At 39.5% G+C, this 24,617-nt stretch overlaps 1 protein-coding gene across 1 annotated transcript in view; it reads right to left on the reverse strand.

Moving 5' to 3' along the window:
* Positions 1 to 23,274, reverse strand: part of SHC3 (SHC (Src homology 2 domain containing) transforming protein 3) — a gene marked incomplete at its 5' end in the record, with an annotated part of 36,564 nt that extends 13,290 nt beyond the window's left edge. The window contains 5 exons of the mRNA XM_010285563.1: positions 637 to 688; positions 4,942 to 4,995; positions 8,128 to 8,247; positions 10,826 to 10,889; positions 23,161 to 23,274. Coding sequence (XP_010283865.1) covers positions 637 to 688; positions 4,942 to 4,995; positions 8,128 to 8,247; positions 10,826 to 10,889; positions 23,161 to 23,274 — 404 coding nt within the window. The remainder of the gene's footprint in view (positions 1 to 636; positions 689 to 4,941; positions 4,996 to 8,127; positions 8,248 to 10,825; positions 10,890 to 23,160) is intronic.
* Positions 23,275 to 24,617: the final 1,343 nt, after the last annotated feature.

The raw sequence follows: 24,617 nt of genomic DNA on the forward strand, positions 1-24,617 counted from the left end.
CCTATTATTCCAGACAGTAATTTACACTTTTTATAATTTGCTTTTACTTTTGAGAATCTGAACTGGGTTTTAGTCTTTGAAGACAATCAACACGAGTTTCCCTGCTCCTGACTGATTGCTTCTAAAGCCATACAACCTTGAACAAAATTTCACTGAGAAAGAGGATTACAGCCTCCAGCAAGCTTGCTCGAAAGCTCAGTATTTGGTAAAGAATCTGATTCTGCCACAAAGAATTAGGCATGTACTGAGAAGACTTAACAGATTCAAGCCTCCTCATCGGAGGGCTTAATCAGAGTACTGCTTAGTTCTTGCATAGTGATTGGGTGTAGGTAAGCGTTAGCTGTTGCCTAGAAGCTCACACAACCAAGTAAAGCAAGCATTTGATTTAAGAGAAAGAGAATCCGAGTGATATTTGGAGATGAACTGTAGGCAAGACCCGTTGCGAGTTTGAGAACAAACTTGAGCATGGCTGTTCCTTATTGCTACACAGTCATTCCATGACTCTGTCAAAGGTAATGTTTTTATAGGGCTGCATTTATTTTTTTCTTGGGGGGAAAAAAAATCAACTGAATTATACAATGAATAATTCATGTTTCACAAAGGAAAAAAGATGCCAAATAGGTATTTCTAACTTACCTCTCCGATTAACAGGATCCTTTGCTACATATGCAACATAGTCAGTCGTATCCTGTCAAAACATTAAGATATCTACAATGAATGCAAAAAATCTTTACACTGATCATAGCAAAAGATCACAGTCCAGAGTGTGCATATTCCTGTGGGCAGAGCCTCAAAATGACATGTTTTGCTCTACAGTTATATATTACTTAAACCCCATAAAAATATTTATAGGTTTTGGTACTAATCCCACCCTTTGCTTTCTCCAGAGCGTGACCTATTCCAGCAGAACTTAAAAATCTCTTCCCAAGGCCTTTCAAAAACAGTTAGACAAATTTAGTAGGATTTGGATCAGGCCTTATTTAGAAAGGAGTAGAAATTACAAGTCCTCATCTTCAAGCTACTGAGATTTTGTTTCAGAAGATGAATAATCAACTGGTGGTGTGGCAGAAAGAGTGGGAGTAACAGCCCTGCTCCCCAGAAATACCGAGCAGTGGTGCTTATTCATGTGTGACAAGCAGGTGTGTTTATTTTACCGACTACAATGCCATACGGCACAGACGTGCTCAGCCACTGCTTGGCTGTGATGAGCAGCCTCCAAGGACTCTCTTCCCCAGCCCATAGGCTGCTCCCAGTCATCCCCGATGCCACATGCCAGGTGGATTTTCTGACAAGAACAGGTTGACATCTTCTTTGGGGATTTTTTGCTTGCTCTCCTCCCACCCTCACGCTCCTGTGTGCAAGCAGCACAGACTTTTGTCATTGTGCAGATGAAACAGAAAGGCCAGTGCTTCTCAGAAATGTAAGTCCTGCTGGCACATGTGGAAAATGCCATATATGCTTGATGCAATCAGGAAGTCCTGATTAGATCTGGTATTTCCTGACATGCCTGGCTAGTCAGGCATAGCTAAACCTAACTGAGGTATATATAGGATACACCACAGCTGGCTGCGTTCATCCACCCAAGGCCTTTTCAGGTGACTGATCCAAGACCATTGACAATTATGTCAAGATCTAATGTCACAACAAACATCAATCTTCAGTTAAAAGGTAGACTTCTTTAGCTTAGCTTTCTCTAGTGCAGGCACACACCGCCACCACTCAACCAAAACAAATCACTGTGCTGCATGTATATACAATTTCCTTTCTAAGGAGAGGGCAAGGGAAATGATGAAGCACATTCATGGTTCTGGTGACAGATGTGTAGCCATATCACTTAATGCACTATTGGAAGGCACTCAGACACAGCAGTAATGAGGCTGGTCTGTAAAAAATAAGCAGAGAATAGAAGAATAGCCCTAGCATTTTGTCCAGTCATTTCTTAAGCACTCAGTGACGTAGTGTCTGGGCAATGACTTGAGTGGAAGTAATGATGCATATCAACAAGTAAGGGGAGGGGAAAAGTGGCTATGTCTACAGTAGCAAATAAAACAGAGCCAAGGTAGAGGCCTGCACATTGCCCCGCAGTTGTCTATACTGTTTAATTGTTGCTGCTCTCCCTTGCCTGGCCCTGCTGGTTGCCCACACCATGCTCTGAAACTGTCCAAGGGACCAGCACATGCTGTGCATAATCCCAAGAGACCACTGGGAGGGAAAAGAGTGAATGTGTGGATGCAAATTGCACTGTACTGTTTAGTTTTGGGGCCAGAAAACAGGCTACAAATCATTTTATTTACTAGTACAGACGTAGCTAATGGATACATCTATGCCTGAGTAAATCATAGTCCTACCTCCTCGCTAGCATGGGTGTGAGAGACTGGAACCACCTACTCTTTGTTTTAATCTAAAGCTCTCAGATTCAAGCTGACTATGAAAAACCATTAAGGGCCCAAGGTGGGCACATTTCACAGTGGCTAAATTAGAAGACTCCCATGAAAAGGCTATTTGGGCTGATGCAGCCCTGTCAAGGCTGGGCTGATGCAGCAAAGTGGTCCCTGACATTCAACTCCTGAAGACAAGTATGAATGAGCTATAATTTTAGCCTCCAAGAAATTGCATTGCGGTGTTAAAATTTGGAGGCAGGGCTGAAACTGAAAAACTACTGCCTTCAGGGAACTCTGAGAGACCTGCCTTATTAGACCTTATGAGATCTGCCTCTGAAATTTCAGCAGGCATCTCCAAAAACAGATGTCTTGTCTAGCAGCCTGGAAACAGCCACCTGAAATGACTATAGATGAAAAATGTTTACTCTATCATAAGGAGGGGCTGAAGAGGACTAAAGCAGATCCAGAACAGTCTTGGAACTGAACTAAAAATTATTCTGAAATGGTGTGTAAAAGGATTTGGTGGAGAAATTTTTAAGTTCCCATCTACTGACATAGCCAGAAACTGTCTGACTCATTGCAAAGGGGAATATTGCAAACATATATATGGTACTCAAGCTGTTCTCCAAGGCTGTGGAACACTTCTCTAGTGGATATATTTTGAATGATGAAGGTAATTAATGCTTAGGGAGTGGGAGGAAAGTTGCAAAGCTAATTGCTGGCACGAATGTGTGGCAGATATCCAGAGCAGAAAAGTGGATGGGGGGAGAAGTGGGGGCAGTCTCACTTCTAAATAAACCAAACTTCAAAACTGAAAATAAGGGGAGTATTTCCTGAAGAAACTTGGGCACAGATCTGGGTTCCTAGTTCAGTGTGGCCTTTATCCATCCATTTTAAATGTCATATGAGGAGATGAGCTTATGGGCTGGAGCCCAGTATGTTTGGGGGATATGGTTTGATGGTGGCAGTCCTCCATTTCCAGTGGAAATCACTAAGGGCTGATGAAAGTTATGTCTCAATGACCCTCAGAGGGCTTAACAAAGCTGTGACTTAAATCACATCCTTGCATCTTGTCATCTTCCACGTGCAAGCAGGACACAACCTGCTTTATGAACAAGCTTTTGATTTAAAGTTGTGCCAGGTATTAGCCCACTGAGACAAGCCTGTATAGCATCATTAGATGCTCATATCTACTCTCTCCACCTCCAGAATGAGATCATCGTGCAGTGGTCTTACTGGGAACGTAACTACAATTTCACTGTCTCTTGTAGGCTCCCTTACACTATGCAATTTGATTTCTCTGGTAGCTCACTGACTCAGTAGCGTGATTTTATCTCTGTAAAACATTTGGAAGAGCTTGTTTACTCCAAATTCAATCTCTACTGCTGCTTCTCTCCTCTTTCCTGGTAAATCACTCTATCAGTGGGCAGTGTGCAGTGGTGTTTCCAGGACTTAGCATTTGGGATGGCAGATGGGGAGTGAAGAATTTTCTTATGGAGGCAGGGAACTGTGCTAATCACTCCTCTGCCCACTTCAGGAATTGTTCATTTACAGCATCCCTTGCAATCTGTTGATCCCTTTTTTGTTCCCCAAATTACTATGATATGGAATTCTATTCCCTTGCAGAACTGAACTGAGCTCAGCTGAGCTATACTAAGCCTTTATATTTTCTGAGGATAGTGAAACGAACAGAGAAAGTGCAAAGGATCCTCAACAGAGTTGAACTGAGAGAATTAACTCACAAAGCAGGCTAGAAATTGCCTTACCTGTAGTACATGACTGATAAATGACAGATAATTGTACAACGGAGGAAAAGGCAGGTTATTAACATAGGTTTAAAAGCTTTCAAACCTTTAAGCTAAGAGGTGAGCAATGTCCCTGTTTTGTAACTCTCCCATCGATTCCGGGGTGACACATACTTTTTAAGCACATTTAATATGCCTTTAGATGGACTGCTTATAAAAACAGGGAAAAGCGCAACAAGCAGAAGTTTTCCCTTTGATCTGAATGAACCAACTGTGTAGGTGTTAACTGAAAGTTTTGCAAAACTAGAAAGAAAGGTTCGGGCTTTTCCTGAAAGCCTGTCTTCAAGCTGCATGAGTGAATATACCTGAAGGCAGTATTTTGCAGTCTTCTCAATGTACACTTAAAGACAAGAAGGAAAAAAATAAATGCATACATTGCTATAAATATAACTGCAACATAGTCTATTACTGTAAAAGTATGAAATAAAAAACAGTCAGGACAAAAATTCACATGATACCCATATGACTATACTACATTACTCTGAAAAAAACAGGCCTGCTTATCAGTTATTATATGAATGCTCACAGCCCTTTGATACTTTTTGTTTCAGTCATTCAAAGAGGAGGATTTATGACTGCTTGTCAGTCGTTTCCCTCTAAAAGAGTTTGATGGCAACAATCAAGAAGAATTTATGAAACAAGAAACAGGAGCCATTGCAGTTGTATTTTTCTTTCAGTAAGCTATGCAATAAATTTTGTCACACAGTCCTCATAAAGCAATATCTATGTGGGGGAAAGCTTTAAAAAATGCTTACCGGATCACCTCCAGATGCAAAGGAAATAGATTGCATATGGTGATTTGCTATGATCTGTATGGATCAGAAAGAATAAGTGTGAGTCAGCAGGTTTTCTTACAGTTTACACTTTTGATTTATTTTTTGGTTTGTATGGGGGTGAAAATCCAAAACCAAGATCGGAATGACCTCTGCATTTCACCTACGAGGAGTGCAAAGAGTAGCATGATAATATGAACAAACTTAAGGATGGATGTATCTATTCTGGTGGTGTTTAAAACCTAGCAGAACATGGCAAAATTGCTGAATGTGCCCAGAACTCCAGCAAATCAGAGAGATCTGTCATACAGTATCTTTGGAGACATTTTAATCTGCTAAAGCTCACTTTTTTTATTACAGATAGTGATGAATGGAACAAAGGGTCCTATTCATCACAATACTTCTCTGCTGATGTCATACTGGTGAAATCAATGAAATCATGCCAATCTGCACACCAGCTAAGGATCCTAACATTGCTCCCAGTACCTACTGTGTCATTTTATGTTTCAAACACCAACATGTTTGCAATATGAAACAGAATTTTGACTCTAGCTGCAATCTAGCATTGTGGACAAAATCTCAGGCATACTCCAGGGCATTTCAAATTCAATTTGCTTATGTACAATTTGTACTAATATGATATTTCTCTGGGAAGAGACAAATTATCATGAACCTCTAATACACGAACAGCTCTGCTTCACTGGTATTCTGAGATTTAACTTATGAAATCTTCTAATAATGAAATCATGCAACAACGAAGAAAGAAAAGATCATTTGAAAGAAAATTTGACTTGAGCATCTGAATCACAGAAACCATGCCAAGGTATTCGTCTGGTATAGGACAGGCCTCTTGTTTAGTGCCTCAGAGCATGTAATAATAGTCATTTGGATCTCAGTTGCTCACTTTGGAGAGGGTACCACATACTTTAGAAAACTGTTTTGAAAAAAAAAAATGAGGCTGAAAATACTCTGGGCTGTTTTACCATCCTGCATCTTAAAGACCTGAACTAGCAACTATTGTCCTTGGAAAGACAAAAGCCTGACATGAGTTTCTCTGGATCTTGCTGCTTCATCAAGTCAGAGAGAGTTTACAACTATTTATAGTGCTTTTTTCATATAAAGATTGCTTAATTTTCAATACTCTTGCTTGTTCCGCAGCAGCCTCTGAAGATGTGGTTAATTTTTAAGTGTTCAGTGGTGAACCATCATTCCCTTACTCATCAGTGAGGATTTCCTTCTCTTTTCACGGTAAAGAAGTGATCCTAACAGTAGAGATGAACTACTGAAGATTCGTTACACATTTAATATTGTCACTATCTTCAGTGCAAGTAAACTGATCTTTTAGTTCAGCAAACTAAAACTAAACTAAACTAAAACTAAACTAAAAAAACCCAAATATTATTTCAGATTGCCTCAAAAATTATTTTTCTTAATTTTAAGAAAACAGAAAAGTGCTTGAAACCATCAGTTCATTAGACACTTTTTTTAATACCACAGCTATACAGTTTAGTTTAGTTTGAGGCAGCGGTATTTCCCGCCCCTGCCCAATGCCAAAATATCAAAACAAGGCATAGCAAATTACCAACGCCTTGCATTGCTTAAAATGAAATTATTCACTAAAGTTGCACATAGTTTAGAAGCATATCAGTGTAACCAAATCTGCATTTTAAACAAATAAACAAACCAAAATCAACTCCCACTCATCCCTGCTTAACACGTTCACAGAACTGTTGTGCAGGGATTCATGCAGTTGCTTTCCTGCTACCCCAAGGGCCAGCAACACTGTCTTGTCTTTTCTTTTCTTTCCTTCCAGCCCCTCTGGGAAAAAAGAGGCTATTACAGAAGTTTACAGTCCTGGGTGGGACCTCAAAGGGCAAAGCTGCTGGGACATGCTTATTTTCAAATCAAATGCTTGGCATAAACAAGAAACAAGAGAGACCACAGCCAGACTGGGGATTTCTGAGAAACTAGACGTTTCCCAGGCCTGCAGCACCCGGACTAAGTCTCTCTCAAAAAGAATGATGTGAGAGAAAGATACACAGTTTTGTCAACACAGAGAAAAGGCTATTTTTCTGGGGGAGATTCTTCCCTGGGATAAATCAGGTTAACTCCATTTCTACCCTGACATCAGCTGAAGACAAGGCGACTTTCAGGGTTTGGCACTTTTTTAGTAGATGTAATTACAACAAGTTCCTATGCTTCTGACTGGGAGCAGCTGTCCTTACAAAAAGCACTGCTGTGTATATTCCATAATAAGGCTCCAAACTACTGCAACCAGCCTCCTGCAGTCTCAGTGCTTACTGCAGAAGATTATGATGTTTTCTAAAATAACAATAAGAATGAAGATAAATCAATGAAAACATAATAATAAACAGCAAGATTTTCTAATAGACAATGTATGTATTCTTTCTTATTCTTTAATACTGAAACCTCTAAGGACAGCATGATTTATTTTTTTTCTTCCTAGCTGTATCTGGGCAGAAAGTTGAGTGCTCTAACACAGTATGTGGCTCACAGCAAATAGCACAGCAGTGACTACGCATGTCTGTCTGCTTTCTCTTTATATATACCCTGAGCAAGGATTTTTCTCATCTCATACATCATTCACAATCCACTGCAGTGATTCCCCAAAGTCTGTCTGTACCTTCAGCACAATGAAGAAGAAGAAATGGGCTGCTTGAAAAAGGCTGCCTTGTCTCTCTAAAAGACTGGCATTTCTCTGCACTGCAAAATCCCCGAGGCTGTATTTTTAGCAGTGCCTCAGGAATAGATTGCCCTTTAAGTCTCTAAATGGGGAGAATGACAGCAAAATTTGGGATGCACATTCAGTCCTTTAGTCACTTACTCAAATGCACCCCTTTTTAACACTCTGAAAGTTTGTAATTGTACCCAACAAAAACTCCCACGACCAGAAAATGCCATTCCACGTTGCGGAAGTTTTTTAAGAGCAAAATCAAGCTACATGGCAAGAATAATTCATCAAAGCTGTGTTGAATACTGGAATAAACTATGACTCCTACTATGCTTTATGTTCTGTTTTCATTCATTTTATAGACATTATTGAGGAATAATAACTTTGAGCAACTGAGTATTTCGGCAGACAGCAAATAATTGTGCGGTAAGCTGTTCATCAAAAGCTTCACAAATTAATACAGCAGTTAAACTCACCTGTTTTGTATCAGGAGTCATTAGGTTTAAGCTGGTGGTGGAGATATTCAGCATTATGCTCATTCCTGCAAACTGAAGATTGCTCTTTCCCAAGATGCTAGAAAGAACTTTACTTGGTGGCTGTGAGGGAGGGGGGAAAAAAAGCACATTTTTGTTCTCTGCTTATTTGGGATGACCTTCATTTTATGCAAGGTTAGCATAAAGATTTCTAAGCTTCTAAAAGATTTTATAACCTTTCATAAATGTTTCTAAAAAGTTGCTGACTTTTCACGGATTATTTCACTGTAACAGCTGTTTTCCTCTGGTGATAATTTCTCATTTAGACTACTAGTACTACCACTACTACCACCACCACCACCACTACCACTACTACTACTACTAATAATAATAATAATAATAGCTAGGCAGGTATTCATTCACTCTTGACCTAACAAATCAGGGTTTTTGTGAGATAGCAAAGTCTCATTTTCACCAAGGGACCAAGCGAGCAGACTAAGATGAATGCCTTAAGTCAGGATCTTAAAATGGCGTGTTCTTGTTCTGTAAAAACAGCTTCAGCTCCCAAAAACAAATCTGTCATTTGCTCCACATCTATTGACTGCTCTACCCTCCTCCCACATGGAAAGTGGGACTCCAGCAATGCTCATGGGATGCTTACAAAAAGGGAAACAGTGTCATTATGCTTGTAGACTTCTTAGCAGTAGGTAAAAGCCCAGCCATAGGCTAAAACCTCTGTATGGTGGGGCACAACACGAGCTAAAGATTACTCCTAACTCACAGAACTGCAGGGAGCCACACAGCTGCATGAGAGCAGCCTCACTCAGGTAACCACAGCCCGTACAAAACCAGGCTGCCCAGCAACAGCAGACCAAGACCTTCCACTACGCTGAACTCAACACTGGTGAATATTTGTGCCGGTCATTAGGATATAAAAGCAAAGCTGTGACTGGAGGCAGTGTTCCTCTGCCACTGTATTTGCATTTGTCCGAAGCTGCCTGCAAGCTTGGAAAGTTTTGTCCCTAGCAGGATGGACACACTTGTGCTTCTTTACTCCTTAAAGCTTACATATATTCAGTTTTAATTTCTTTTCCTTCTGCTTAATTGATTAAAAATACGTTACTTACATACTGCTCATACGTAATATTTTTGCTGCACTATTTTGTTATGTTACAGTGCTAGTATTTCATTAAATTCTCTTTAAAATAAGCCCTTTTGAATATTCTTGTTTCTTTTCTTTCCTTAAACCCTCATGATTCCCAGCTCATGCCTAAGGATCATCTGCCCACAGTGTGGGTAAACTGTGAAAACCTGGCCTCAAGAAGTACATGTCACCTTAACCAAATTCATAAGCCTCTAGTGGCAAAAGCATGACGAAAGTACAAGCTGGCAAAAGATACGTGTCTTTACATTCATCTGAAATTCTGTTGCTTGGCAAATTTTCTTGTCAGCCAGTATACTTACTTTAAAAACACAATTTCTTTCCAGTAACTGATAAGCAACATCGCTGCTAAAAGTAATACAGCAAGGTGTCTCACTAGGCACTTGGGACTCTGTTTTGCCTACTTTTCCAATGATACTTTATGTCATTTTCCTTTCCAAGGAAAAAGATATTTTCCTTTTTACTTTCAGGTTTAAAAACAAAAGCCAGAGAACCTAGAAATGCCAATGACATAAATTTGGGGGGGGGGAACCACAACCTTAATTTAATTTAATTTAATTTCCAGTTATACCATGTCACATACGCCTTATTTTACCGGGGAAGATTCTCCATTACAAACAAGTGGCATTTCATCCCATCTCTTTCTGGTGGGGTTCTGCCGAGGTGGTGGAGCAGCTGGGAAAGCAGGCAGAACTTTTCCTTCACCAGCCTGTTCTCCTGCTCCCCACAACACACACAAGGGCTATAGTTAATTGCTTTCTATGCTCCTTCCCTTAGAGTTAGCATTAAATCCCAGCTTTGCCAGCAGGACCCTGGAAGAGCAGGCAGTGCAAGACTGTTGAGAGCCATCAGTGCAGGAGCCAAGCCGAGGCTTCCTCCACTCCTTGCCTACAGGTCCTCATTCCTACCACGTGAATGAGAATAAAAGCATGGTAATAGCTGTGTCAGGCCAATGTCCACTGGAGCTGCCATCAGCGCTGGCCACGGAGCATCGGATACAGGTGCTTATGGAAAGAGCATAGGGAACTGAGGACAACCTGGTATGTTCTCTCCATTTCCAGAAATCAGCGATTTCCAAACTCGTTAACTGTCACCATTACAGCTATGGTTCAAGAACAGATCTTTCAAAACTATGTCTATTTTTGGCTTCTGCAATAGCTTCCAGCACCTATTTCCACAATTTACTCATACATTTTATGAAAAGGCATCCCTTTTTGTTCGTTTTAAGCCCTCCACCTGCAATCTACAAAAGAACGAAAAGAAAAGGAGAGAGTTTCTACAGTAGGAATATAAAGGCAAGCCACAATCTTTTTCCTACATGTGCCCACACTTCTAGAGGCCTATAAAAGCAGATCCTGACCAAAAGGGCAAGAGGCAACATACAGTGGGCGAAAAATACTTTAATACAGCCAATACTTTAAATGATTAATGATCTGCAATTCTCAAAGCTGCTTTCAAGTCACCTGCCTGCCTTGCCTCATCTCCTCTGTGTTGAACTAAGAAAACACAGTCAATTGCACTACAAGAAAAGAAAAATACCTTTCGTTTCTTGAAGGCTCCTTTGGCACCAGGCACAGCTTCACAAACACGACTGATTGCTTCCCTGAAGAGACAGAAAAAAGCTTTATGGCAAATGAATGTGTGCGTTTCTTCATTATACTTGAAGTGTACTGGGAGAGAACAGCTTCAGACCACATTTCTGTTCACAAGTGAGGACAGTTAGCGGGTCAGTCAGCTCTCTGCTCAAGGCTCAAACTGGTGCCGTTCAAGTTGAGATTACTTCAGTGTGAAACAGAAGATAGTAAATAGTCAAAATTAGTGTAAGGAAGAGTATCCTGAGAACTACAAAGGATAAAAATATTTTCTTGCACTATTAAAAAGATCTTTTCTCTCTGTAAATTGGAATATTTGTCTTAATACCTTCTTCCATGTCTCATTTTGGTACCTTATTAAGCCATGAGGAATATGATCATAAGACATGCCTTTAGTCAACATCGCTTTTACACCTTTTTTTTTAAACTTTTCTTGTAAGTTAAGGAATAGTAACCATCATTTTTCTCACTAGTATACTATGCATTTTTCCAGTCAGAGTAAGACTACCTGGTGTTAGATAAAAACTGAACGCTAAAATAACCCTGGTAATACGCATGTTGTATACCATTAATGTAATGTATAAAATTCTAATTTATATTTGTTCAATACAATCTGAATAATTTATTTGTGGACTTATTTTTACATTGTAAGCAAAAATAATGCCATTAACATTTTATTTCAGTTTTCTAACATTGCTTCATTCTTCCCATTGCACTCAGGTTGAATTAAAGAAATGCAGGTTGAAAATTAATTTGAATTCATACTCTCTTATAGGAGAGCAACTGTATACTACAAAAACTCATGAAATCATACTGCTACAAACAAATATTATAGACCCTTTCAGTATTTAACAACTTATTAGCTGAATAGTCAGTCTGGTCAGTATTTAGAATTTCTCCGGTGGATGCAGAGGTCTTCCTGTGACCATTAGCTACGATGCTGTAATAGACCAGTCCCGTTGATACTGTAAGACAAAGCGGTTGTACAGGGACGCCAAACCTTGTTTAACTGTTCTAAATATGGATTGAGACTAACCACACATTATATTTAGACCTAAAAGCATGCAAATAACATGTATTCTATGCAAAAAAAAAAAAAAAAGCAGAATGGGAGACATGGACTACAGGCTAAAGAACAGTCAAAATAATCAAAACCTTGAAACATCACCTTGATAAAAACATAAATTATTCTCATTTTATGCCATGTGCAGGATGATATTTCAACTACGCATTAGGTGAATGCACAGGATCAATGAGTCAGGAGAGAAATACCATATACCGATCAGCATTCAACATTAATGGCTCAGCAAATATCACAGATTTATCCAGTTGCAATCCGTAATCGCTATATCATTATGCCCTGGATGCTTTTACCTAGGGCCCAATCCAATGTTCAAATCACCTGAAAGAATTGCATGAATTTATTATTTTGGGGGAGTGGGTGGTTGTGGGGGTACAACAGGCCTTGCAGCATGTTTAAAATCCTGACATTCTGAAGAAGAGTGAGATTTATAACAAGAGATAGTAAAAAAAGCTTTCAGGCATACAAACCTTTCTTCAGGTCTAAAGGAGAGCTGCTTTGTTCCACAGCATGTCTTTTTCTTCTTTTTTCCCCCCAACTACATCTGCTAATCTAATAAAATTGCCTCTCACTACAAACCCTGCCTTGCATATGCCCTCAGAACATCACAGCTACAGTCGCACTCCATTTCACAGCTCAGCACTTCTGTTTAGTTCCCACATTTACCACAACGCTGTTTTGACTCCAAACAAGTGTTTTAGTTAAAGTAGCTACTAACCTTTCTTACAGAGCAAGTAAAAATTGGTTGGTTTAGAAGAGCAGCCCTGATGCATCCTAGAAATACAGGACAGAAAGCATCACACACACTGATCATCACGACACTGAGACATAGGTTACTCCTGAAAATGTAATCAGGAAAAAGAAATATTCTTCTCCTCCTCCAAAAAATGTTTTTCTTTGAATCAGGAAAAGCAAACAGACATTATGTTATACAGTGCCATTCCCTCAGCCTCGCTACTGAGCTAAAACTTGTGGTTTCCCACCTCTTTCTTGCCCCAAACCAAATCCTTTGGAGGCAACAGGGTGGGAAGTCCAGGCCTGTGGCACTCCCCAGCCCACTGCTGTCTTTCAGACCCATGCCTCGTGCTTCCCCAGGTGTGTCTGAGCTACCTGGGCATTCTGGCTGCAAACTGCCGGCACACAGGCATCACCAGAACTTCATCCTCTTTGCCTCCTCCAGCGGCCTGATGAGGGCAATGAGGTCCCTCCTAGGTTTTGCCTCTCGCAAAAAGGATTTGTGTTTCAGAGATATGACCTGCGCTTGAGGGATATGTTCGCCTGTAACTCCCCTTCTCTTCTTATTTGTCTCCACCCTCTTCTCTTCTCTCTCTAGCGGCAACACAGAGCAGGTAGGGAGAAAAGGGAATTTTCAGGCCACCGCACCTGACAAAAAACATTTACAAGCTTGTTATTTTTCTGGTGCGGGGCTGGGATTTGTAAGCGGTTTTGCTACTCCTTCTTCTGCCTGCCAGCTCCTGATAATCAGACATAAAGCGTGTTACTCAATAGACCCATCTGACTCAAGGACCTTGTTGATCAAAACTGCCACTTGAGTGTAGGAGAGGAAATGCACCCGCTGAAGAGGCTGCAGCCCCGGGGCTGAGGGTCAGCAAGGCAGCCTTGGTTACTGCTCGTACTCCCTGCCTCAGCCGAGCGGGGAAAGTGCTAAGCTGAAAAGCTAGGATAGGCATCCTCTCACTCGGTAACAAAGTGCGATAGATTTTTTTCAACTACCCGTCTTCCTTTTAGTAAAATGTCATGGTTTTACCGAACTCGGTGTTCCCAAAGTCTGCAGGAAGACGGGAAGTGGGGGGAAGGACCTGAGGAAGGTGACAGCTTGTTGAGATACACGTCAGATAAGGCAGGATGTCTGAACTTGAATTTGACAATTCTTTTAACTTCATTTTTTGAAACTGTGTGGATACTAAATGTATTCATTTCCTGAAGCAACCGCAGGGTTTAAGTTAACAAAGCTTTTGGTGACAATGCTGGGAACTTCAGAAGAGGTATTCACAGAACAGTTCTGCCCAGGCAAGGTCAGAGTGGCCTGGTGGCAACTCTTTGTGAGCCTGCAACAAAAGGAGCAGTACTTATCCCATCAGGGAGTTAAGGAGTCTTGAAGACCTATCGGATGAAAACAGGAAGAAAAAGGCTGAATATCTGCCACTGCAGTGATACGCACTTTTTCCAGGGGAAGGTTGCTGGATCTCTCTGTTCAGAATATTCTGGATCATTTGGGGCGGGGGGCTTTTTACACAGATAGCCTGGTGATGAGGAAAAGGCATCCTAAAGACTCCCTTCTAGTTTGCATTGCCAGGCAGACGTAAGCATTTTTTTCCAGCAAATCAAATTGCAAAAGCCTCTTGAGTAGAAACACCAGAGCCACAAATCAAGCCCAGAAATAGATATTGCTGCTAGGTTGAGTGCCGTTACCTGACTTACGCATGCAAACACTTGTCTAAGGAAGGCAAAAGCAGAAGTTTCTGGACATATCTGCATGGCTAAACAGTTGCACAGACTTTGGAAAAGTTGGGTATGACTACATTTGCTTCCTTTCCAATATGAAAGTTATTAAACATAGACACACATTACACCTTTCTAAGCCACATGCTGTTTCATTTGCTAGGCTCAGATAAATACCAGTGTAGAGTTATCTGGATCGCTTGTAAAATTAGTTACTGCACTGTCTGCAGTAGGGACCACATGCCGAGTTCCAAATCTGTCCAAGAGTATTTTCTGCTTTGCAGATGGTCATACTGTGGAGTCATTTTCTTGGCACAAAACATGTTGTGTATTTTCATGTAATTTCGGCACCCAAATGTATCCAGTGAAAAATTACCAATATGTATTTTCCGAGGCTGACCTATGCTGCTTTAAAGTGACTTGACATCTTTCTGAGACGGAGGAAAAGACATTTTACATTGCCATTTTGTTCCATTAAAAAGGCATTGCCCTGATATTTTTCATAGCTTTAGTCATATTTTACTCTGACTGTTATATAAAGTAGCCCACTCAGGAAGCTCAAATCTGTTCCTTCGTGAAACACCATCACATGAAAATATCCTCCCTTCTTGTGGTTTCAATGATTTTTTTGGCTGTGATGCTAGGTTGTGTTGTTGCTGTTTTAATTAATACAATTTAATTGATTAAAAAACAGAATTCTGGAACTCATATTTCAGAGAAATGACAGGCACATACAAATTGCACAGATTTTCTCAACATATTTGGAAAAAGTACAGACGTCTCAAATACTGAGACGAGAAACCGTCACTAGCTTTTAGTCTGAAATGTTTTGCATGACAAGAGTTAAAAATTGCCGATATTCTCTTCTTAATATCTTTTAGTATCCTCTAGTTCCCAGGTTTACCTTTGCCACCTCCAAACCATAGGGCTTCACAGGTTAAAAAAAAAAAAAGACATCAAAAGATGGACTTTTAAAATGAAAGCATGACATGTCTAGAAGAATTCTACAGAAGGTTCCCAGTTGTTTCTCAACAGTGTTATATTCCTGCCAATTTATTTTAATAATTTATAAATCATTACCAAGTGTTGTACCAGTATTTGCTGAGGAGAAACAAACTCTATACCAAGTATAAAAATAACTTGCTTCTGAAAAAGAAAAAAAATTGAGACCAAAAATAGATTTTTAGAAATCCGTTTAATAATTGAAATACTATTTGTTCTTTTGCAAAACAGACAAAATGAGCGTGTGCTGTCTGAAGTAGCACAGGAGACATTCACAAGCTCTGAAGACTAAACCAGTGTATTGCTGTTTACAGAACTTTAAATACCAACTGGCAAATTTACCATGTCTGGAAGATGTAAGGCTGGAGAAGTAGCTAAGGAAAAAAGAGCAGAGGATATGGATAGGAAGGAGAGGCTAACTGTGTGGTGTGGGTGCGCCTACTGCCACAAATTCAGACTACCGTGGGGGGAGTACCTCTCTGGGGAACCCCACCCAGAAAGTGGCACAGAGACCAAGCGATGCCATTTGGCACACCAGCCTGACCAACGTGAAGCCTGTCCTGACTGCACAAGCGATGGAAAGCCTGGAAGAAAAGGTCTGTGGAATCAGGTGACATCGGCAGACGTGGCACACAAGCTGTTGTCACTTGTAGAGCAAGGAGACGACAACTCCTCCTTTTCATCCCCTCAGCTCCTCATTTTGTTTCTTGAAACAGAGTTTTTCACACGTAGAAAATCTGCAAGCAGAAAATGAAAGGAAGCTGGCCGACTTCATTTTTGGTTTATTGAATAAACTTCATACAGTAAAAGGGTTGGCTTTGGCAATTGTTAGACATAGAGTACCACATGCGATTAGGTATGTAGTATGCAATCCATCCAAAGGTTGTTATTTTTACGCTCCTGCGTCTTCAGTGTGAGACTTACATCAATCTGATAACAGAATTTAATGCACGTGAGAGGACTCTTTTGCCTTTATTGCCGAAGAAACCTTTCATTCATTGGTATGATCAATGACAGCTCTGTTCTCAGTATTTACAGATGATCTAACTTTAAGGAATATTTGAGGCAATTTCAGTACAATCTGTACCTTCTGTTATAACATGCAAGTAAGTTTCAGAAACTGTTTCATTCATCAGTAACAGAGAAGTCTACCTGATCTTGATGACTTCTTCTAATAGAGCAGTTCTGAACAATGGTCTTATTTTTAGAAATGTAGAGTGAAACTGTTTATCCAGCAGCACACCTTATTTAGATGTATCTCTTCTGCCTGCACACACAGTCACACCTCTACTTAGCAAAACTGGAGCAAACACATCCATTTTTTCCTTACAGCTCTGGCAAAGGTATGCCACCAACGGGTGATGTCGAGGACGTATAGAGCTGCTCCTCCACTGCTGAGAACAGAGTCATATATATCTGCAATTAATCATTATTTAGACTCTGACAATCCTGGTCCAAAATTTGGGGTACCTTTCAAACAGGAAACCTCTTAAAATATTGGCTGCAGCTTTTATGAACACAAAGAGGAGGTATACAAAACCTTGATGTTGAATGCGCAGCTACAAAAGCCTTCCTTCTGCAGAACCCTCCATCTGTCAAGAACAAAGTCAATGATGCAAAAAAAAAAAAAAGAAAAAATGTACTTGGAGGTTTAAATCTGTTAGGTAGCTCCAATCCTTTAATTTCTTTTATGGCCTTCAGGCTTTTTCCCACTCAGCCTGGTCTCTAGACTGGTGGTCTTCTCTAGGTAGTGGTCAGGGAGGTGGAGAGAGAGAAAGTAAAACTGTATTCTGTTGCTAAATCAGCATCATAGTAACCTCCAAACTGGGTCCAGCCTCAGGACATTTACTTTAGTATCTTCTCTCTCAAAGAGTAGCCCAGAGTAGATATTTCAAAGGAAGGCATAGGAAATCTTACAAAAGTAAAATGAAAAAATTTAGTCTAATGAATATTTTTCTCTAATCCCAACATAATTGGTTTCATGTCCAAAGCAGGACTTTGGAGACAGATATCCTCCAAAACCTCTTTTTTATTAGAGGATTAAAGTTCTAACACTGCCTTTTTGAATAACCTAAGATATATGACATTTTATAAATATACAAGCTGTATTTGCTATAAAGGACCACCCAATGGTGATGAACTGTCTGGTGTGACTGGACGTCGTAAGAAAGACACTCAAATTCCTTATGCCTTCATTTCTCTGTGTAATCAAGCTGCTAGGTGCTATTAGCAGAAGAACTTCAGAGTTCCTCTGTTTCCAAGGTGCTAGGCAATTGTTAACTTTGCATTGCAATTTGCATTTTAAACATGTTAAGACCACTCTGCCTCAGTCCTTCTGCTTCTGCAGAACCACGTGGAGTCACCCGCCTTCTGAAAAGCCCGAGTACAGCTATAACCATAACTGCTTCCCTGACCATTTGGTTTTCAACCCTCCACCTTGCCCATCCCCTCAGAGGCTCTCTGCTTTCTCACAAAGGCAAGTGGAGTGGGGGAGCTCAATTAATTACTCTCACTCAGGCTTCGCATTACCATATATTAGTCAAATTAATCCAAATACTAGCCAACATTTTCCACACTAATACTACATTGAAAATTAAAGACTTCAGTGTTAAGCATACAACCCCCTACTTATTCTAACCAATTTCTGTGCTAATGACAGCTAAACTTGCAAATGTAAATTATTCGCTGAGAGTATCAGGCACTATAGCTGTCATTGCACCACTTGGAGGTGTGCTGTATGAATTATAAGGATGTCCCCATCCACTTTTGGGAATCCTGCTTCCTGATGAACTGAGCAGTAGTCAGGACCCCATGCTTCCCAGAGCTTTGCCCCTGAAGTAACTGTGCACAAGGGAAGAGGATTCTCATTTGCACCCCTTCCTGCATACAGCTGTGTATCCAGGCTGCGGCATGGGTATGCCTGTTCTGCCATCCCCCAAGGACTATCCCACATCCAGAGTCCACATAGCAGAAAGCAGGGGTGAACCACACTCACCTACCAAGCAAAAGAGCACACTAAGGAGGAGACTGAATACAGAATTCACTGCAGATAACACATTACCTACCCGTCTTCAAAAATCAGAAGGGAAACATTATTCCTTTGCCCATGACTTCCATCCCATTTTCAGTGATGTTTGCTGACAGGGAATTTCTGCAAAGAATACAAATACAGTTGAAAGAAACACAACATCAGCTGAACTTCGTTCATGTTTAGCACTGGCCTCGAACCCAGCTCTGAAGTCTTGGATTGCCATCATCTCCCCTTCAGAAGCCTGGGATATTGGCATAAATGGGTTTGGTTTTCACGATTAATAAAGTTCAGGCCCCAAATTTGGAGAGGAATCTCTTTCAAATTGTTCAGCCCAACAGAGGAGAGGATTGGGATCAGAGTTTAGATTCGGGCTCACTGCTGATATGAAGTATTTCAGTCCTCTGATCTACTTGCCATTAACACAGCATGCAATATAATGTTTTACTCAGCACGGGGAGGTGCGAATTTCTGAAACTGCATGCAGTAAACTGATCATATTCAATTAGATACCAATGAACATGCAGCCTTGTAGTCCAGACACTGCTGTACAAACAGGGCATGCAACAGTATTCTAATTCAATCCAGTGTGTGACTACACTCATGCACACAACACAGTAGTGAAGACTCATCACACTATAACAGATTTAACAGTAAGCATACAAACACATTGTATGAACTGCAAACACTGCACATGTTGCAAAAGAATTTTACCTGATTTTTTTTTTTTTGTTTTGGTTTGGGTTTGTTTTTTTTTTTTTCTGTTAATAAACAGCCTGAGGGAACAAAGGGCCTGGTCACACAAGCTTTCTGTGACGATGACAGTAGGTTTCAGATGAACTTAGGACCACTTGCCATTTGCAGTTAGCTCAGTAGTCTTGTCTGCTAGATCTCTTTTTCCTCTACTATGTTGAAAATTAAATGCTTCTGTTCGCCTTGCCGCCCAAGAAAGTCATCTTGACTTCACATGTGTTACAAGAATTATCACTGAATAATTAACAATGCAACATGTGGATTCAGCTGGCTTTTATTTATCATTATGCATAACTGCTGACCCTTGGCTTGCATATCCATTTATTTGCTCAAGAATTCATATGACATTACATTCATTACACAAAAGAATAAATACAATAAAACTGATTAATACTACTTTAGTTCTCCTATTTCTCGTGTAGTGAAAGAACCTTGAGACTTCAAGTGTGTAATGATAAAGGGAAAAATATGTTATAAATCGCATATAGCTGTTCATTTTTCCTCAAATCAGCTCCAAAATTAGAATAACAATACCTTTTGTCAGGCACCACCAAGGTTGTTAAGATCCGATGAAGAGTATGCCAAGTGAAAGTGCTTGCTCACTGCTCTCACGCAAAGATAAATGTATTGCTGCAAGTTTTAACATTATAATTTACAAAAAGTGAAAAAGCAAAACAAAAACAAGTCGCAGACCAGGTACAACAGTGTTAGATGGCACAGGTTGATTTTTCACATGACTGTGACAAGGAAGGAAAGACTGCTGACCAAACTGTTTACACCGGTGCTTCAATCCAGTTCCTGGAGTTGAAGTCACAATTCATCTGTCAGACCGGTCCCGGCATACACACTGATGTACATGCTTTCCTAATGTATTAATTGTAACAGCTGGGATTTTCAAAGCCAATCAAAATATCACAACAAGCTTTTCCCATTAACTTATTTAAAATGGGTATCTAATTAACTAGATTACTGGAAATCCTACCCCAATTTTTAAGTAATTTCTAAATATTCACTCAACTATGTAAGTGCCCTTTACAAGCACTGCTCCATTTAATCACACAGTTGTCTCTGACTAGGGCTAATGGTTTCTCCAAAATAACATCCAACGTTTGCAGCAGAGCCAGAGGCTAGACATCTCACCCTCCCATGACTGAGCCACAGAAATCTTTTTTTCCTAGGAACTGGTGCTGCTCATCTTACTTCGGGGTTTTGTTCCTCCTCAAAGCTAGCAGAGAGATAAAGTGACGTTACGCAGTAACCAGAAGACAGAAAAAGGGCAAGCGTACTCCTAATGGCCGGCTTCCTATGTCTGAGCTCTGCAACATGGAGCAAAAGCAAGGGTAAGAAAGCAGGCAGGGACAGGGATGTGATGCAGCGCGAGAAAGGGAGTAACTGCTTTGTATGTGTCAAGCGCGATGCGTGTTTATTAGGAAGAGATGCATCCAGACTTCCACACTGGCTCATCTTTTCTAACTGGTTTTCCATCATACTTAGTAAATACTGCATAATACCAGAGGTTATACTGGCCCAAGACAGATCACTTTCTTCCGTGACTGGTTTTGCAAGGTTAAAGAAGCGTGACACATGCAGTAGGATCAATTTATAAAGTTACGGGTCAGAAAGGGATCAGAGCTGCCTTGAGATCTGTTTCTCCAGTTGTGGGAAACAGCACAGAGAAGTTTACACAGCCCCATACGCAGAGAAGCTTTTACTGCAGCTATGGATCTAGGTTCCTCAGCTGGGGCAGTCACAGCTAACATTACTAGATCTACAGACACAAGCCTCAGTCATGCTCCATCATGAGCCACCAGGTTACAAGGACAGTTTTCTTACTGGTGGCAGGCTGCAGAGAAATCAGCAATAGACATACCTATACATAAATGTATGACATAGACATAAATGTAACTTTCAAGTACTTTTATTTTATTTGAAATCAAAGGGCTGGACAGACCATTTGGTGCCAGGTGTCTTCATAAGAGGGAATTAGTGCTTGTAATATCAGAACATCAGCCTTATTAATTCAGTACATATCTTGAGGCCTATGTTATGTTTCTTAATGCACATGAGTAAGTTAATCAGCAAATGTGAATTTTAATAACTCCTTAATAATATTTTCTTAATGAAGAATGGGCTTGTGTGTGAAATGCTACATGACAAAGCATGGCACAGACTGCTTCCTCTGGATACTTAAAATTAAGACACGGCACGGAGATTTCTAGAGCCAGATGAATTAATGACATGCAGATTAAGATGCTAGATCCTGTTTCAAAAGTCACCTAAAAACTACTACTTTCAAAAAAGTGTTAGATCAGGAACTACATGATCAGAATGATGAGTTAGAGAGTCTTCATTGTTTATGATAAACAGAAAATTGCAAATGCAAAACAAGCAGCAAACCAGGAAGATATGGCTTCCTGCTTGAAAAAATATCCTGTGCTCTAGACGTGGTCAGAGGAAGATAAGCCAAGAAAATGCCCACCGGGTAGGCAAATATGCTGTAACTTCAGCAGAAAAAAAAAGATAATTCCAAGTCTATTTCACAGTAAAAGCCAAGAATCTTTTTTGTATTGAAAGAACTATATGACAAAGACACTTTGTATGTGCAGACCATATTGCTTTGTATCAGCAAATATGCTTAAGTATTAATGGCAAAGTTGTGCCTTTAAGCTAGATAGTAAGAGAAGTGCAACACTATTTGAACAAAGACCTATAGTGAAAGTGGCTGTGCAGAAAAATAAAGCCAAATTCAGTTCACGTTCAGGTATAGAATACAAAACCAATAACTATCACAACTGTTTCATAAGCCAGTATCATTTAACTGCAAGTGATAAACACAAATGTGCCACCTTCATTGGAACTACAAGCCTGCTTAGACACGAAATCATTTTAAAAGGTCACTGCTGCAAATACCACAGAAATGTACACGATGAGTTTAAAAGAGTACAGTAGTAAAATTCTCAAATGTCTCCATAGTCTACATTGCCTGAAAACCAGAATTCTGTCATTTACCTGTCCTTGTGTTTTTATGCCCCTCATCAATAAAAAAATACTTAGCTGTCTATGATATGACAAATGGTTTATGATAGACTGTCAGCAACTGTAAGATGCCTCAAAGAGGTGAAATTCAAGCACTGTATTATCACTTTATATGTGGTCTTTTGGAAAGGATTACTTCATTTTGATGTCAGAATTTAAAAACGTGGTATCCAGCTGCTAGAAGACATCAGTGCTACAGTCCTCTGAAATCAAAGAGCTCAGCTTTTCAAGTGAAAATGCCTAAAAAACACTATTTCCTATAGTTCTCAGAAAATAGTCTCCTAGAAAAAGAATTATTCATGGACATTTCTTAAGACAGTGCTGTACTTATGTTCTGCTCTTACAAAAATACTGTGACAGGTTTAAAAGAATTGTAATAAGAATCTCATACAAGTTTATTGTTTCTTACATACAGTCTAGAACAGACAACATTCTTTCATTTGTCTCTGCTATAATCGTGGTGATATATTTTAATTTATATCCTTTGTACAGCCAGTTTGTCACCTGACATCTCTTCAAAACAAATTATTATAAAAACCTATAAACATGTGGCTCCAAAACAGCTGCCTACACTAAGTTTGCCAAATGCATTGTCAATTTTACGCATATTCTAATTCTCACTGGCTTAAATTTCATGAAATTGGTACCCCAATAAGTGCCTTATTTGGCATAACAAGCAGGCAAAAATTTTCTAAAGCAGTTCCCGGCACGTCAAAAGACCACGAAGAACATATCCTTTAAGCCCCGTTGGAGCTATATGAATACCAGGTGAGAGATTTACCTGTAAAACTAAAATTGAAAAGTGGACTTACAGTATGTGAAAATTATTTACTATGTGTTTTGCCATCTTCCTGGCTTTTCCACTTCGGGGACACAATTCAGAAGTTACTTTAAAAAACACATTTGTACAAAGTCTTACCTTGCAATCTGTGTTCTAGTATTGAAGTCAAGAGATCTCATTGAGCGTAAAACTTCTATACATCCCAAGTACTGTAAGGAAAAAGAAACAGTTGGAAAAAGTATTATAATTATTCTTCAATTCTGGGAGAAAATGCAGCTAATCATTAAAAGGCATTGTACGATTCTTATTTTTAGATTTGGATTTATCCTATCTGTCAGGTAGGTTTTTATGATTATGTTCATGTATGTCACAGATATGTTCTGTAAACATTTTATTTCATTTAAGCCTCAAGTTTGGTTCAACACCTCTTTTTACATTTTAGCTAACCACTGTAATACACCTAGTTCATAATGTGTTGATGTGCTTATTAATTTTCCTTTATCTTAATTGTTCTATTTTAGATGTAAAACTAATCAAAGTAAAAATAATAATAATAAAAAAGGAAGTATGGTAAAGCAAATTCATCTAGCATTGCTTAGGAGAAAAATCTTAAGAGGGAGACAACTAAGACTCATTAGTACAAAAAAGGCAAAATATAGCAGGGAAAGCTGAAAAGAGCACCAGCAATCCAAAGAGGATTCCTTAATAACCAGCTCAGAGATAGACAGGATTTAGTATTTTCATTAATGACACTAGTATAAAGATACAGGAAAATGCTTACAAAATATACTAATAACCCATGCTGGGAGATGGCTTCAACAGGGTCATTCAAGAGAGGAATGGCATGAAGGTTAGCTAATATTAGGAAAAGATCAGATCTATTGACCCAGATTTCTGCCCTGCATCTCTATGAAAAAGAGGTAGTACCATTAGAAAACATGTTAAAATATAACAGTATCTATCACAGGCGTGAGAAAAACTCAGGTGAATCTTCTAGATTTGCTTCCAAAAATGGGCATCATCAAGAGCTACAGCTCTTGTCAGATATTTGGATAGTGGCTTTGTACAAACCAACTCATGACTGGCATATGGCAGTATCTTTGCATATAATTTAAGTATTCAACCATACACCTGACTTTTGAAAGTCTGGGGAGACGGGAATGAGCCTTTACATAATGAGCCTGATAATGTTATTCTATTATTGTGGGTTTATATTAGATTTTATATAAGTTTTTATATCTATTTGCAGTGTAATGCAATCTATTTGGGTATGAAACTGGTGCAAAAACTCAAGTGACACCACCATTTTGTGCCTGTTTGGGAATTTTATTGATACTGAAAAAATGATCTTTTAATTAGAGAATTACTACATCAGTAACTATACTATCTAGAATTTCAGCAATGCTTTTTCTATAGAAACATGTATGTCACAATCTGTTTACAAATTGAGGGAGTATCTAGTCTGTTTTCACATGTCCATTACTATTTAATTTATCGCTATCAAATGTTAAGAAGTCACTACAACACTGAATGAAATAAACTAGAATATCAAGTGACTCCTATTCATTACATTGCTCAAACTTGGATTGTAATAG

The sequence above is a fragment of the Phaethon lepturus genome, unplaced genomic scaffold (assembly GCF_000687285.1).
Source record: "Phaethon lepturus isolate BGI_N335 unplaced genomic scaffold, ASM68728v1 scaffold26864, whole genome shotgun sequence".
NCBI classification, from domain to species: domain Eukaryota; kingdom Metazoa; phylum Chordata; class Aves; order Phaethontiformes; family Phaethontidae; genus Phaethon; species Phaethon lepturus.